Below are 14,411 nucleotides of genomic sequence, written 5' to 3'. Positions count from 1 at the left end.
AACACTGGTGTTCTTAGCTTTACTTTTAATGTTCATGGCGAAGGTTGAAACTGCTTCGTTCATTGCTATTTGGTTGGAAACAGAAAATGCTTCATGTGGTAATTGGTATATTGTCTTGAATAATTTGATACTTGGCAATTGTTGTGCTCATATAGATCATGTTTAAGCTCTTGCATCATGTACTTTGCACCTATTAATGAAGAACTACATAGAGCTTGTTAAAATTTGGTTTGCATGATTGGTCTCTCTAGAGTCTAGATATTTTCTGGTTAAGGTGTTTGAACAACAAGGAAGACGATGTAGAGTCTTATAATGCTTGCAATATGTTCTTATGTAAGTTTTGCTGTACCGTTTTATACTTGAGTTTGCTTCAAACAACCTTGCTAGCCAAAGCCTTGTACTGAGAGGGAATGCTTCTCGTGCATCCAAAACCTTGAGCCAAAACCTATGCCATGAGTGTCCACCATAACTACCTACTATGTGGTATTTTCTGCCATTCCAAGTAAATACTTCATGTGCTACCTTTAAACAATTCAAAACTTTATTATCTCTTATTTGTGTCAATGTTTTATAGCTCATGAGGAAGTATGTGGTGTTTTATCTTTCAATCTTGTTGGGCAGCTTTCACCAATGGACTAGTGGCTTCATCCGCTTATCCAATAATTTTGCAAAAAGAGCTGGCAACGGGGTTCCCAACCCCAATTAATTAACCTTCACTAATAATAATTCTTTTCACGTGTTTTGCCCTGATTCATCAGTAAGCAACTTAATTTTGCAAATAGACACTCCTTCATGGTATGTGAATGTTGGAAGGCACCCGAGGATTCGGTTAGCCATGGCTTGTGTAAGCAAAAGGTTGGGAGGAGTGTCAACCATAAATAAAACTAAAGTACATGTGTAAACAAAAGAGAAGAGGGATGATCTACCTTGCTGGTAGAGATAACGTCCTTCATGGGAGCCGCTGTTGAAAGTCTGGTTGATGAGGTAGTTAGAGTGCCCACTACCATTCGTTGACAACAACAAACACCTCTCAAAACTTTACTTTTATGCTCTCTATATGATTTCGAAACTTAAAAAGCTCCAGCACAAAAATAGTAATCCATGCTTCCCTCTGCGAAGGGCCATTTTTTTACTTTATGTTGAGTCAGTTTACCTATTCTTTCTATCCCAGAAGCAAACACTTGTATCAACTGTGTGCATTGATTCTTACATGTTTACCTATTGCACTTGTTATATTACTTTGTGTTGACAATTATCCATGAGATAAACATGTTGAAGTTGAAAGCAACTGCTGAAACTTATATCCTCCTTTGTGTTGCTTCAAAGCTTTCTACTAAGAATTTATTGCTTTATGAGTTAACTCTTATGCAAGTCTTATTGATGCTTGTCTTGAAAGTATTATTCATGAAAAGTCTTTGCTATATGATTCAGTTGTTTATTCATTGTCTTTACCATTGCTTCGAATCGCTGCATTCATCTCATATGCTTTACAATAGTATTGATCAAGATCATGTTGGTAGCATGTCACTTAAGAAATTATCCTTGTTATCGTTTACCTACTCGAGGGCGAGCAGGAACTAAGCTTGGGGATGCTTGATACGTCTCCAACGTATCTATAATTTCTTATGTTCCATGCTAGTTTTATGACAATACCAACATGTTCTATTCATACTTCATATCGTTTTGATGCATTTTCCGGAACTAACCTATTAACAAGATGCCGAAGTGCCAGTTCCTGTTTTCTGCTGTTTTTGGTTTCAGAAATCCTAGTAAGGAAATATTCTCGGAATTGGACGAAATCAACGCCCAGCATCTTATTTTTCCCGGAAGGTTCCAGAGCACCGAAGAAGGGCCAGAGAGGAGCCAGGGGGGCCCACACGCCAGGGCGGCGCGGCCAAGGGGTGGGGCGCCCCCCCTATGGTGTGGCCCCACCAGGGCCCCTCCGAGGATGCCCTTCCGCCTACTTAAGGTCTCCGTCGCGAAAACCCTAGACCGATAAGCCACGATACGAGAAAAGTTCCAGAGCCGCCGCCATCGCGAAGCCAAGATTCGGGGGACAGAAGTCTCCGTTCGCGCACGCCGCCGGACGGGGAAGTGCCCCGGAAGGCATCTCCATCGACACCACCGCCATCTTCATCGCCATCGCTGTCTCCCATGATGAGGAGGGAGTAGTTCTCCCCCGAGGCTAAGGGCCGTACCGTAGCTATGTGGTTCATCTCTCTCTCCCATGTGATCTTTATGTGATCATGAGCTTTGTGATCTAGTTGAATATCATCTATGTGCTACTCTAGTGATGTTATTAAAGTACTCTATTCCTCCTCCATGATGTAATGTTGACGAGTGTGTGCATCATGTAGTACTTGGTATAGGTTATGATTGTAATCTCTTGTAGATTATGGAGTTAACTATTACTATGATAGTATTGATGCGATCTATTCCCCCTTTCATAGCCTGACGGTGACAGTGTGCATGATATGTTAGTACTCGGTATAACTGCAATGGTCTATTATGCACTCTAAGGTTACTTAAATATGAACACCGAATGTTGTGGAGCTTGTTTACTCCGGCTTGAGGAAGCTCTTGTAGCCCTACACAATGAATGGTGTTTGTCATCCAACAAGAGAGTGTAGAGAAAGTAGTATTTGTTTATTCAGCTATGTGATCAATGTTGAGAGTGTCCACTAGTGAAAGTATGATCCCTAGACCTTGTTTCTAAGCATCGAAACTCCGTTTATTTACTGTTCTGTTGCATGTTTACTCGCTGCCATCTTTATTTCAGATTGCTATTACCACTCATATTCATCCATATCACTTGCATCTCACTATCTCTTCGCCGAACTAGTGCACCTATACATCTGACAAGAGTATTAGGTGTGTTGGGGACACAAGAGACTTCTTGTATCGTAATTGCAGGGTTGCTTGAGAGGGATATCTTTGTCCTCTACCTCCCTGAGTTTGATAAACCTTGGGTGAAGGGAAACTTGCTGCTGTTCTACAAACCTCTGCTCTTGGAGGCCCAACACTGTCTACAGGAATAGAAGCGTGCGTAGACATCATCGTGTAAGGGAGTGGCACCGCGGCTCGAGAAAAGTCGTGACCTAGATCCACCAAGAGAGTACTTACCTACGTTGAATTGCGCCTTTTTTTTTTTCATTTTCTCACCTCGTGGTGTCATTACTCGCTATAAGATCTGCTATGAGTTGGAACCACCGATATACCGTCGATTTACTTAGTACTACGTGTTTTCGCATTTAGTAGCTCAGTAACATGGTTGCTCACCGACAGCTGCACTGTGAGTTGTCACCACTCACAACCACTGATTTACAACGCACTACGTCGCCATTGCTTTTAGTAGCCGCGTGGTGTCTTCACCCGCTATAAGATATGCTATGAGCTGGATCCACCGATACACCGTCGATTTATTCTGTATTATGCATTTCTCCATTTAGTACCTCAATAACGTCGTTGCTCATCGATATTTCCATTGTGAGTTGTCACCACTCACGACCACTGATTTACAGCGCACTCCGTCACCATTACTTTGAGTAGCCGCGTGGTGTCATTACTCGCTATAAGATATGCTATGAGCTGGATCCACCGATATACCGACAATTCACTATGTTATTATGTGTTTCTGCATTTAGTAGCTTAGGAACGAGGTCGTTGCTCACCGACAGCTGGATTGTGAGCTACCGCCACTTGCGGCCACTGATTTACAGCGCACTACGCCACTCTTGCTTTGAGTAGCCGCGCAATGCGGCTGGCCATTGCACGATGAGCTGTTTCGTGCGCTGTAATACACACACAATACTCCTTTTACTCACTGCTTTATTAGCAGAATATTTTCCGTCACTCGGTACCAGTTGTAGCGTGAGCTGGAAACAATACACGAAGCGTTTGGCGTATGTAGTTCACATGCTTATTAACGATTTTGTTGAGTGGCGGGTATAATACCTTGCTATCTAAATTAACATATAATTTGTGCCTTTTTATCCAAATATACCTATGTCTTTTTGGATGAAAGAAAAAGGTTAGAGATGGTCCCTAAACCCACGAAGCCAAGAAAAGGACCAAGGAAAAAAGCAGCAACCAATTTTTATCAATCCACACCCTCACGTCACAGAAAAGAAAGAAGAAAGAAACACTAAAGAAAAGAAAAGGCCACAAGTCAGTGACTCACACAAGCCCTAATAAAAAAACAAATGAAAAAAAGGTAGGAGAAAAATGGAGAGGAGGAGGGGAATCCCAAGTCCAGTGAGCACACACTGAGCCGTGGTCGTCTGCGCTTCCTCCCTCCCCCGGTACCCACCCACCCCTTCCTATATCATCCCAGCCCCCTAACCCTAAACCCCCCTCTTTTCCCCTCGCAGCACGCTACTGTACCACTACTCTACCACTACTGCTGCTGCTGCTGCTCGTCTCCTCCCCTGGTGGCGGCTCGCCTCCCTCCCACCTCGGCCCGCCTCTACCCCAAGCTCGCTCGCGCGCGCCTACCTATCCAGAGGGGACAACGGCCGGGCGCTCCGTCGGATCTCGCCTACCTGCCTCCGTCCGTTGGGATCTCGTCTCTCTCACCATGGCCGTCGTCGCGCCGACCCCCGCCCCGGCCGCCGCTCCGGCGCCCGCCGCCGCCGCTGCTCCTGCTCCGGCCCCGGCCCCTGCCGCGGATCGTATCCTTTCGGTGCTCCCTTCGCTTTCTGACTTTGTTTTCTTGCTTTGCTGTGTTGATTGGGTTGGGTACGCTGATACTGTGCGGCGGCGGCGGCGGCGGCCGCCGGCCGGCCCCATACGCCCTGTGCGCCTGCCTGTCCGTCCTCGCGGTCGCGCCCGCTCGCCTTGACTTTTCCAGATGCGTTTTTACTGTAGTAAGTAAGGCTTCGTACGCTGCCTGCGAGCAGCTGTAGTCGTTCCAAAAGAAGCAATTTTTAATTAGCAGAGCAAGTATTATCGTTTCTGTTGCAAGATTTAGTTTCCAAGGTTTAGTTAGGGATCTCGAATTCACCCTGTGACGCCTTAATTCGACGGTTTTGATCTGCGAAGAAGCCACGGATCTGATGCAGAAGATGACGCTGGACTCGCAGCCCAAGGCGGCGGGCGCCGCCGAGCCTGCTGCTGCTGCCACCAAGGTATTGATACAACAGTAATAAAATTCACCTCTCTTCTCCTGTCTTCCGATTGTTCATGCATGGCTTGCTCCAGGTTTACAAGTGATTCTGATGTGTGTACTGTTTCAGCAGGGGCCTGTGGCCAGCCAGCCGCTCAGCGTGTCGATCCCGCAGGACCGCTCCATCACGCCCGCGGTTCAGGATTTTACCGATCCCAACATGTTCTATCTGCCAGCGTATTACTATGGAGGTGAGGGTCCGTCCAGGAATTATTATCGAGATCATGCTATTAAAAGCTTGGCTATCCTATTTTACCGTCTCTGTCACGACTTCCTTTCGTGTATTTTGTTGTGTCCTTAGCTAACCAAGGTTCCTCTTGGTGCCTGTCTTCCAGGTTACGATGGAACAATGAGCGAGTGGGATGAATATCCTAGATATGTCAATCAAGATGGAGTGGAGGTTGCCCCAGTAAGTTGCCAAGAGGATATGATCCTATAGCTTTATGTGTTGTCGCAGCTCATCATTATGTGCACCATCCGTCATTGTCGTAGCATATAAATGGTGAAGATTTTTTGCTTTTATTGCCTGCTGGGAACTGTCCTGTCGCGTCCATGTAGGATATGTAATAACATTTTTTGGATATGGTTTGTACCTTTGATGTGATTTTCTGCTGCTAATGCTCTCTCCACAGTTTCTTCTCAGTTCTGTTGAAAAGTATCTGTGTTATCTGCTTGCCACTAATATCTTGTCATGATAATATCAACATCTTGTATCTCATTTTGGTGTGCTTATATAGCTGTGTTTCTTCCATAGACATCATAATTAACTCTGTTAATTGGCCTTTGGAATTTCACAGCCAGTATATGGAGATATTTATGGATATGGGTATGCCCCTTACGGTGCCTACTCTCCAGCTAGTTCCCCGGTACCAACAGTTGATGGTCAGATGTTTGCCGCACAGCATTACCAGTATCCAACTGCGTATTATCAGCCTCCTACCCCTGTGCCGTCTACCACTCAAGGTGACCTGCAGCCTTCTGCCAAGACTGATAACAAGCCAGCGGCTAAGGCAGATGCTGCCAAAACAACCGCAAACGGTGTTCCGAATGGTACTGCTCACAGTAACAGCGGAACTGCGCCCCTTGGGTCAAGCTACCAAAATTCATCACTGACCCCTGATGGAACTTATAGGGCACCTGTGCTAGGTGGAGTTCCCTCTACTGGTTATCTGGACTCAACCTATGGGTATGACACCACAGGAGCACACTATGCGTGGTACGATGGTTCTGCTTATACGAATGCTCAGCAAAGAACGACTGCAGCTAGTCACACGCCGACTTCAGCTTATAGTACCAATGGCTCTTCAGCAAGGTATCAGAACAAGAGCCCCACACCGCAGCAGACGGTAAGTGTAGATGTAATGTGGTAATATTTATATTAGCGTGGGTATGAGGAATTTTGTGTTCACCTTTAGTCTGCACATGCATGTTTGCTGACATGCTGTCACTACGCTGCTTCCTAATCAATTGCATGGGGATGAATAATTTTTTTTTTTGATAAAGTTAAGCTTCTTGAGGATGCAATTTCTATGAACTTCCATATTATTTTCTTCTGCTGGAACATACTGGGGTAAATTAAATAGAAAAGCATATCTCGTCATTCTGATTTTGTTTAGGAGGTCTTGCCTATATTGTGCCGTATATTGTTTGCATGCTGAAATATGTGTTCTCTTGCAGGGCGTGCACAATGGGAGACCGGCGACTACAACAGGATCAGCTACTCCTACATATCAAAATAGGATGTACCCGAGCACCCGGTCTTACAGCCAGTATGGAAGTTCGGTGAAAAATGGACTTGTGTATGGAAGCAATGGCTATGGAAGCAGCGGCTATGGAAGCAATGGATATGGAAGCAGTGGCTATGGCAGTGGTTACGGCGGTGGTTATGGAAGCAATGGCTATGATTCCAGGTTATATGGTCGGTGGGGTGTTACTATGGATAACAGATACAACAGGCCCAGAGGCCGTGGCAATGGATATTATGGTTTTGGCAATGAGAGTCAAGATGGAACAATTGAGCTGAACAGGGGTCCTAGGTCAGGTCGTTTCAAGAACCAGAAATCGTTTGGCCATACCGTTACTATTGCTGTGAAAGGACAGACCCTTCCTCCAAGTGAAAACAAGACTGCTAGTGATGTACCTGATAAGGCACAGTTCAACCTAGATGATTTTCCTGTCCAATATGATGATGCAAAATTTTTTGTCATTAAATCATACAGTGAGGATGATATCCACAAGAGTATAAAGTACGGTGTGTGGGCAAGTACCACCAATGGAAACAAGAAGCTCGATGCTGCTTATCAAGAAGCGCAGGCGAAGAGCTCTAGCTGCCCTATATTCTTGTTTTTCTCGGTAAGGATGTTCTCTGCACTTGCTACTGCTTTAGAATGTTCATCATATGATTCCTTAGGTTAATTGAATCTCGTTCATTTCAACCTTTCAGGTGAATACAAGTGGACAGTTTGTTGGTGTTGCTGAAATGACTGGCCCTGTTGATTTTGAGAAAACTCTCGAGTACTGGCAGCAAGACAAGTGGAATGGTTCATTCTCTGTCAAGTGGCACATAGTCAAGGATGTGCCCAACAATATTCTCAAGCACATCATCCTAGAGCACAACGAGGGCAAACCAGTCACAAACAGCCGTGACACACAGGATGTAAGTGTCATTGAATGTTTATTCTTTTTGGTTTACTGAGTTTGAGATGTCTAATCCTTCTCGTCAACAATCCAGATAAACCTTGAGCAAGGTGTTCAGATGCTGAAGATATTCAAGGAGCATGTCAGCAAGACCTCTATCCTGGAAGACTTCACCTTCTACGAGAACCGCCAGAAGTTGATGCAGGAAAAGAGAGTAAAACAACAGCAGATCCAAAAGCAGGTACATGTCAATCTGTAGTTAATCCATTAAATTTTTCATCACTGTCTGCTGTGTTGACCTTTTTGTAGTAACTCCGTCCTGGTTTTTCAATCATTTAGGTCTGGGACAGTAGAGCTCCGAATCCTGTTGCCGGAGAGAAACAGCAGGATATTATCAATGGGAAGCCAAACTTATCTTCACCGAATGTTGTCAACGGGGAGAAACAGCCAGATCTCGCTAATGGGAAGCCAAAGTCATCTGTGCCGAATGGTGTCAATGCGGACCAGAAGGTTCCAGCAGAGAAAGTTGCTGCTCCTCCAGCTGTTACTTATGCGGCGAAGGTGGCCCAGAAACCAGCGCCCGAGAAACCTGTCGTCGCCAACGGTTCTGCCAAAACTGCTGTAGCTTGATCGCATACCCAATGCTCCCAGCTAGCAATGAAGAACAACTGGATGGTCCCGATGAACGAGGCAAGACATGCGGTCCCAAGGATCTGATCATGGAAGGTGGCTACCAGGGAGTGGATGGCTAGTTAGATTTCCTTAGCTCTTTCTCTTATTTTTCCTGTCTGTCGCTGTACCCTGTTTCAGTTTTCTTAGCTCCGAAGACTCCTATAGTAGTATCATCAGAATGCCAGAAAAGGAAAAGAAAACCTGTGGGCGAGACAAGTGGTGGCCAAGCCACCGTTCCCCGGTGGCCTGGTGCTTGTGTGCGTTTTCGTGTAGTTTGTTTTCGTACCAGTGGTGTCGAGTAAGTACTCTGTGTGTTGGGTGAGTGGATCTGAAAGTGGGTTTAGATTGTAGCGGTTTTCCGTCTTATGATTTCATATTATAACAGAATATCTTGCTTTTGTGCCCTGCCTGCTGCTGACGGTGCTGCTGATGGCTGATGTGAAGAGGCCTCGTTTTGGTGCTCCACTAGATGGCTGGTGCGAAGCTGACGAGGCAAAAGCATATGGTGGATTCTTTTCTGCTGTTGCTCTTGTTCCTTGTTTGTGGTTTCGTTTGGAAAGCAATCTGTTTGGTTAAGTGTTTTTGTGCTTGCCTGACAGCTATTGCAACAGTGGAGTGTGGATGGTCTGAACTGTTTTGGTATCTTAAAATGGTTAAGAACTTGGGAGTTTTTGTTTGGTTACTAGCTATTCCACCAAAGCAAAGATAGCAATCATCAGCTTTAAAAACTGATTGGCCGGCCGGACGGTGCACGTCAGTACATCATGGTTTAAACACCTTTGGAAATGGATTGTCGTCTTTGTAAAAGCCCGGTTGGAGATGCTAGCAACAGCCATAGGATCTAGAGAATCAACAATTGTTTACACTGAAGAAGAATGCGCAGTAGCTTGCCTTCAGGGTTTTCAGCCGGCCGGTTGAGATCGGAACGGTTGCTCGACAGACACTGAACTACTACAGTATCTGCCAAGCAATTGTCTGTGAATCGAATTGGAGAAATCGAATTGGAGCTCTTCCTCATCACGCAGAAGCAACACCAAGCTCCAGTAATCGGGTCACCGGTGTCAGACACTCGTTCAGTAGAGGCTTTAAAATCTTGCAAATGGGCACAAAATGATGATCAACTATTGCACTAAGAATCATAAGTTCTAAATTTGATGTAAGAAATCAATAGCTGGAACCGGAGTTCGCTACTGTATTTCCTAAGCAAGAACTCCGAAGCAAAACACTTCAACAATGTCCAATAATTTTGCAATTTTATAATACTCCTTCTGGCCTTAAATACTTGTTGCTGGTTCAATAAATCTATATATATTGTAGCCTATATTATAAAAAGTTTGCGCAGATAATTTCTTTCACTCTGTTGGTTGCAACATGCATAGTAATACTGAATTCCGTATATGTTTACTGCATCAGCAAAATTCTATTGTATTTCAGCGCACTGAACTTATTCTGCTAGAGGAAGGGAAATAGTTGTTTTCTCAATATCTTAAATGTTGTGACCATTCACATGCTTGTCGCTGCAGAGTAATGCTTATGAAGTCCCCTGCTGAATGCTTCATTGAATAGGGTCCTTGTTTGCATTTCCTGTGTCATTGAAAGGCGTGCCGCGGAAACTATGGTTTCCCAAACTGTCTCAGACCTCCTCAGGTATGGGTTGAACACCAGAGCGATAGATATGATTCCCAGCCAGTCAGCAGCAAAGCGAAACGACTAGTAAAGGCATCAATGAACTGAAATTTTGTGAATTCTATCAACAAGACAATACAGTACCAGTCACAGTGAAACCAACAATAAGCAACTATGACAAGAGCCACAAACGCCATTAGTATGCATGTCCATGAAAGAAGATAGACAAATGCTTTTACTCCCACCGGCAATGTGAAACCGATAAACAATTGCATATTGAAAGTAGAAATGCTGTAGGTTTATGAAGATTTTCAAGATGCTTCCCCACAGACCGGAGGTCCGCAGATGATCGCCATCTTTGATCTGACTTCACCGAGATTCCACCTTGGTTAGGAAATCTTGAAAGTCACTGAAATTCTATGGCCAGTCAAAACCAGATGGATATAAAATTAAGGGACAAGAATCCACGAGGACACTAAAAACCAACTAGAAAGTGTCAGCAGGATAGCCTGTAGTTCTCAGCAAATTTATTGTGCTTCACAACAAATCCACGGCCAGTACACCTCCATGAAGGATCATACGTCCATAATAGTGTCTCTTCGTTCCCATAGAGAAGGTGCAGAAAACAGATGCGAATTGCAGCATTGAGGAAGTCATGCTCAAGTGAACAAGCCCAGCTGTATGACGAACTGAACTGCTGATTCAGGACACATCCCAGGGTGCATTATTTGTACATCTAGATGTGTTTCATCGCCTTTGGTTCTTGGGCCGAGGAGGTATAAGTAAAGCATCAAGAGTAATCAACATCGCTGAGAATATCTTTGCTGGATTTAATTGTATCCTCCGTGTATGCAATTTTACACACCATGAATATATCCAAGTTTGTAATGGAAGAGATGTGGGGGTCAACCAGGTTTCTATGTTTGAAGCCAAGGTTGCTAGTGGCAATGGTGAACAGAATCTGAGCCGTGATGTTTTCTCGAACACACGCCAAAGCGTGGGTCTTTGTATATTAGAGGAAACCGCAAAGAAAGAGGGCAGAAAAACAGCGTAGCCAAGATACAAACAAAAAGAACAGAAAAGAAAGGACAACTATAGCAAACAAAGAACAACCAAAAAAGAAAGAGAAAGACTATACAAGACTACAAACTCTGAGCCGTGATGTTACAGATTGGGTCACAGATTGGGCTTGTTTCTGATACTCTCTTTCTTCTATACAACTATTGGATTTTATTTCAACACAATGGTTGTGCTAACTGTCTATGCATTTGTATGGGGACGGTTTCATCTTGCACTTAGTGGGCTCAAGGACTACATCAGCAAGAACACTAGGTGCTTTACTAATGCATTCTAACCATAATTGGATTAGCTAGAACCCGCTGCCCCATAGTGACAAAACATGTTTCCTGGGAAAAGAGTAAAATGCATGAACAGTTAACGAACTTATCGGCGGGCTCGTTTTAGTAACAGTACATTGGAAATACGATGGCACGGTAATTAAAGATGTTGTGGTGATTTTCTACGGTCACCGCGGCCAGGAGACGGTGTGTATTGGTTCAAAAATGGACTGCCAACTCCTGATCAACCACAGGGGAATAATCCAGAACCTGAAGAAGGTACTGGCACCACAACTGGACAAGCTCCACAACCTGAACTTGGTACTGACAGCACACCGCCTCCTGGCCGCGGTGACCGTAGAAAATCACCACAACGTCTTTAATTACCTTGCCATCGTATTCCCAATGTACTGTTACTAAAACGAGCCCCGCCGACAAGTTCGTTGACTGTTCATGCATTTTACTCCTGGGAAAACATAAACCAAGTTAGTGAAGCCAAAATTCCATAATGGCGATGCGAGTTGGTTGCCTGTTGGCTATGACGTGCACCAGATGATAAGGTGCAGCTCCAATTGTTGAGATTCCAATTCTTCCAGCTCAGCTTCTAGTTCATCCTGTAAGAATTTCAGAGCTGTCGGTAAGATTATAAATCCTAAATGGCTAGTGAGTTAACTCGTCAAAATCAGCAGATGATCCGATAGGAGATGACAAAGCATCTTGTATTTGTTTCGTGTTTCCTGTCGATTCGCTAATTTCGTCCATAGTCTTGTCAACATGATCAATATTTCTGCAGTGACAAGAATAACAGTCATCTTTTGAAACTTCAACTCCAGGTAATATTGGCGAGGAAAATCTGAAATTAAAACACACTAGTAACACTCACGTTGTTTTTTTTTTTTTTGCATCTCTTATGTAACATTAGCTCGTGTCCTCAATGCATCAAAAGTCTCCGTCGTAGCTTTCTCAAGATTGCTTACCCCATGTTAGCAGCTTCTAACCTGGCAGCCTATATAACAAGATCAACATTGTAAAATACATGGCCTCAACAAACATAAAATATATCCAAATTTGGAACCAGGAGGTAATGTGATTTTGGATTCTCAACTTATTCCGCTAGAGGAAGGGAAATAGTTGTTTTCTCAATAATTTTAAATGCAAGACATGAACATTCATATGCTTGTCACCAAAGACGAGGAAGAAAGTCATTCATATTCATCGGCATTCAGTTTATCTAGTGAACAAAATCCATTCTCGTCATGGCACGGTTTCTTCGCTATGAATACGTCGGCCCAGCCACCAACCCTTGCCATCACACAATATATAACCGTTCCAATGTTGCAACCATGCTTTTCGTGGTTCTGGAAAATGCAAACTGAAAGTAAATGACGAAAATAGAATAGAGCAGTTCTATAACAAAGATTCACCATTGTTCAGAACTTCAACATGATGCTAAGGCAAAATAATAGGCAACAAACGATAGTAGTAGAGGTGCTCAGCTACCCTCCAGAATGTTTAGTTCTAATAGCAGCAATAAGGAGGACAGCTAAGAACAAAAGATAGGGCTCATATATAATACTAGATATTATAAAAACACAGCACACCAGTAGCGTAGAACATCCAGATCAAGCACAACATCCTACAGCCCTAGGAAAAATGGAGGTTCCTGACTTGCACCATCTTCACTCATCTCATGGAATGGTGGAAGGGGAATAACACTCTGCTGGAGGTAATGCTTGGTAATCCACAAACCGATCTCTTGGTCCTCTTCATTTTTCACATATCCCAAGAACTTACCATCAATGCCATAACGCAACACACAACTACGAGCGAACTGGATCAGCAGCTCACCCTCATTGACCACAACCATCCTAGGGAACACTGCCTGCTTTGGATCAGCAGGTAGTAATGGATCCACCCCTGACAAAGTAATCCGATGCTTGAAAGACCATGTTTCAGTATCGTAGTCTTGCATAACCCAAACATCTATGGTGTCTCTGTCACTGCTGAACCTACACAAAGCAAGAGTACCATCCATCTCCAAGAACAACAAATCCTCTGGACGCAACTGGGCAGGTTGACAAATCAACCTAAACGTTTCAGCTGTCGTGTCGAACACCATTATGTAGCTGGCATCATCACAGCCTGAGAATTTTCCAAGTTTCCAGTGCAGGCTGCCCCTGTGGTGGACTAGCGGAAAACCGTCCGAGCTGCCCAGGCCCCAGCGTAACGCCATCTCCAAGGAAGGCGACGAGGTTGTTGGTCGTGGGATGCCTCCTTGTCGAATGCATCTTGTATCATCAGATCCTACCGCTACGACGAAGTAAAATGTTCTGGGTATTTCATTGTAGGATGGCACATGAGAGACAGAGACCCAAAGCACTCGGTATTCTCCGGACGGTTGGTGCCGATAGAAGCCGGCAATGTAGAGCTCAGAACCCTGGCGGCTTTGAGGCTTCCCTAGGGTAGCACACTTGCGGGTGACCGGGTTGCAGACGAAGAACTGGTCTCCGTGGGAGACAATGAGCAGGCCATCGAGGGCAGCCTGGAGTGTACCATAGCCGTAGGAGTAGGACCGGAGAATGGGGCAGAGCTGTTGCTGGCACATAGTGGCGTTACCCAAGACAAAGAGGCGGCGGTAGTCGTGCCAGTTGACGGCATCTCTGAGGATCGGGAGGATGGGCTGGCGGCGGTGGTGGTCCAGCATGAACTTGCCGGTGGAGCTGGCCCTGTGCCAGCACTTGCGCACGGCACGGCATCGGAGGAGGTCCTTGGGCGGCAAACGGACGAGGATCTCCTCGACAACAATCCACTCGGGAAGGTCGTCGAGGACGGTCGCGCTTCCGTTGCCGGACATGGTGACTGGTTGCCGCCTTGCTCCGTCAGATTCGATTCCGATCAACTACGGAGAAAAGAGGAAAACATAAGAGACATGCGGAATCGCTAACACCCCATGTCGGTACCCTGTTCCGGCGTCT

The 14,411-nt window shown here is 44.9% G+C and overlaps 1 protein-coding gene across 2 annotated transcripts; it reads left to right on the top strand.

The window, feature by feature from the left end:
* The first annotated feature begins 4,425 nt into the window (after positions 1–4,425).
* Positions 4,426–8,871, top strand: LOC124701476 (YTH domain-containing protein ECT4-like). Of its 2 annotated transcripts, none has more exons than XM_047233545.1 (9): positions 4,426–4,670; positions 5,044–5,126; positions 5,238–5,355; positions 5,500–5,573; positions 5,962–6,510; positions 6,842–7,516; positions 7,608–7,820; positions 7,896–8,042; positions 8,141–8,871. In XM_047233545.1, exons 1-9 carry the CDS (start codon positions 4,577–4,579, stop codon positions 8,429–8,431), a joined length of 2,244 nt encoding a protein of 747 aa, XP_047089501.1. In that variant the 5' UTR covers positions 4,426–4,576; the 3' UTR covers positions 8,432–8,871. The 2 variants fall into 2 exon arrangements, with proteins under 2 accessions (XP_047089501.1, XP_047089500.1); XM_047233544.1 differs by having other exon boundaries at positions 5,235–5,355.
* The last annotated feature ends 5,540 nt before the right edge of the window (positions 8,872–14,411 follow it).

Source organism: Lolium rigidum, chromosome 3 (genome assembly GCF_022539505.1).
Source record: "Lolium rigidum isolate FL_2022 chromosome 3, APGP_CSIRO_Lrig_0.1, whole genome shotgun sequence".
Taxonomy (NCBI): Eukaryota; Viridiplantae; Streptophyta; class Magnoliopsida; order Poales; family Poaceae; genus Lolium; species Lolium rigidum.
This window is presented reverse-complemented; position numbering and strand designations above follow the sequence as displayed.

What these genes read in the sequence shown, in the direction of transcription:
- LOC124701476 (XM_047233544.1), top strand. Translation starts at nt 4,577, where the DNA reads ATGGCCGTCGTCGCGCCGACCCCCGCCCCGGCCGCCGCTCCGGCGCCC. An exon ending in CCCGGCCCCTGCCGCGGATC is followed by an intron (nt 4,671 to 5,043) that starts GTATCCTTTCGG and finishes TCTGCGAAGAAG; the next exon opens with CCACGGATCTGATGCAGAAG. An exon ending in AACAGCAGATCCAAAAGCAG is followed by an intron (nt 8,043 to 8,140) that starts GTACATGTCAAT and finishes TCAATCATTTAG; the next exon opens with GTCTGGGACAGTAGAGCTCC.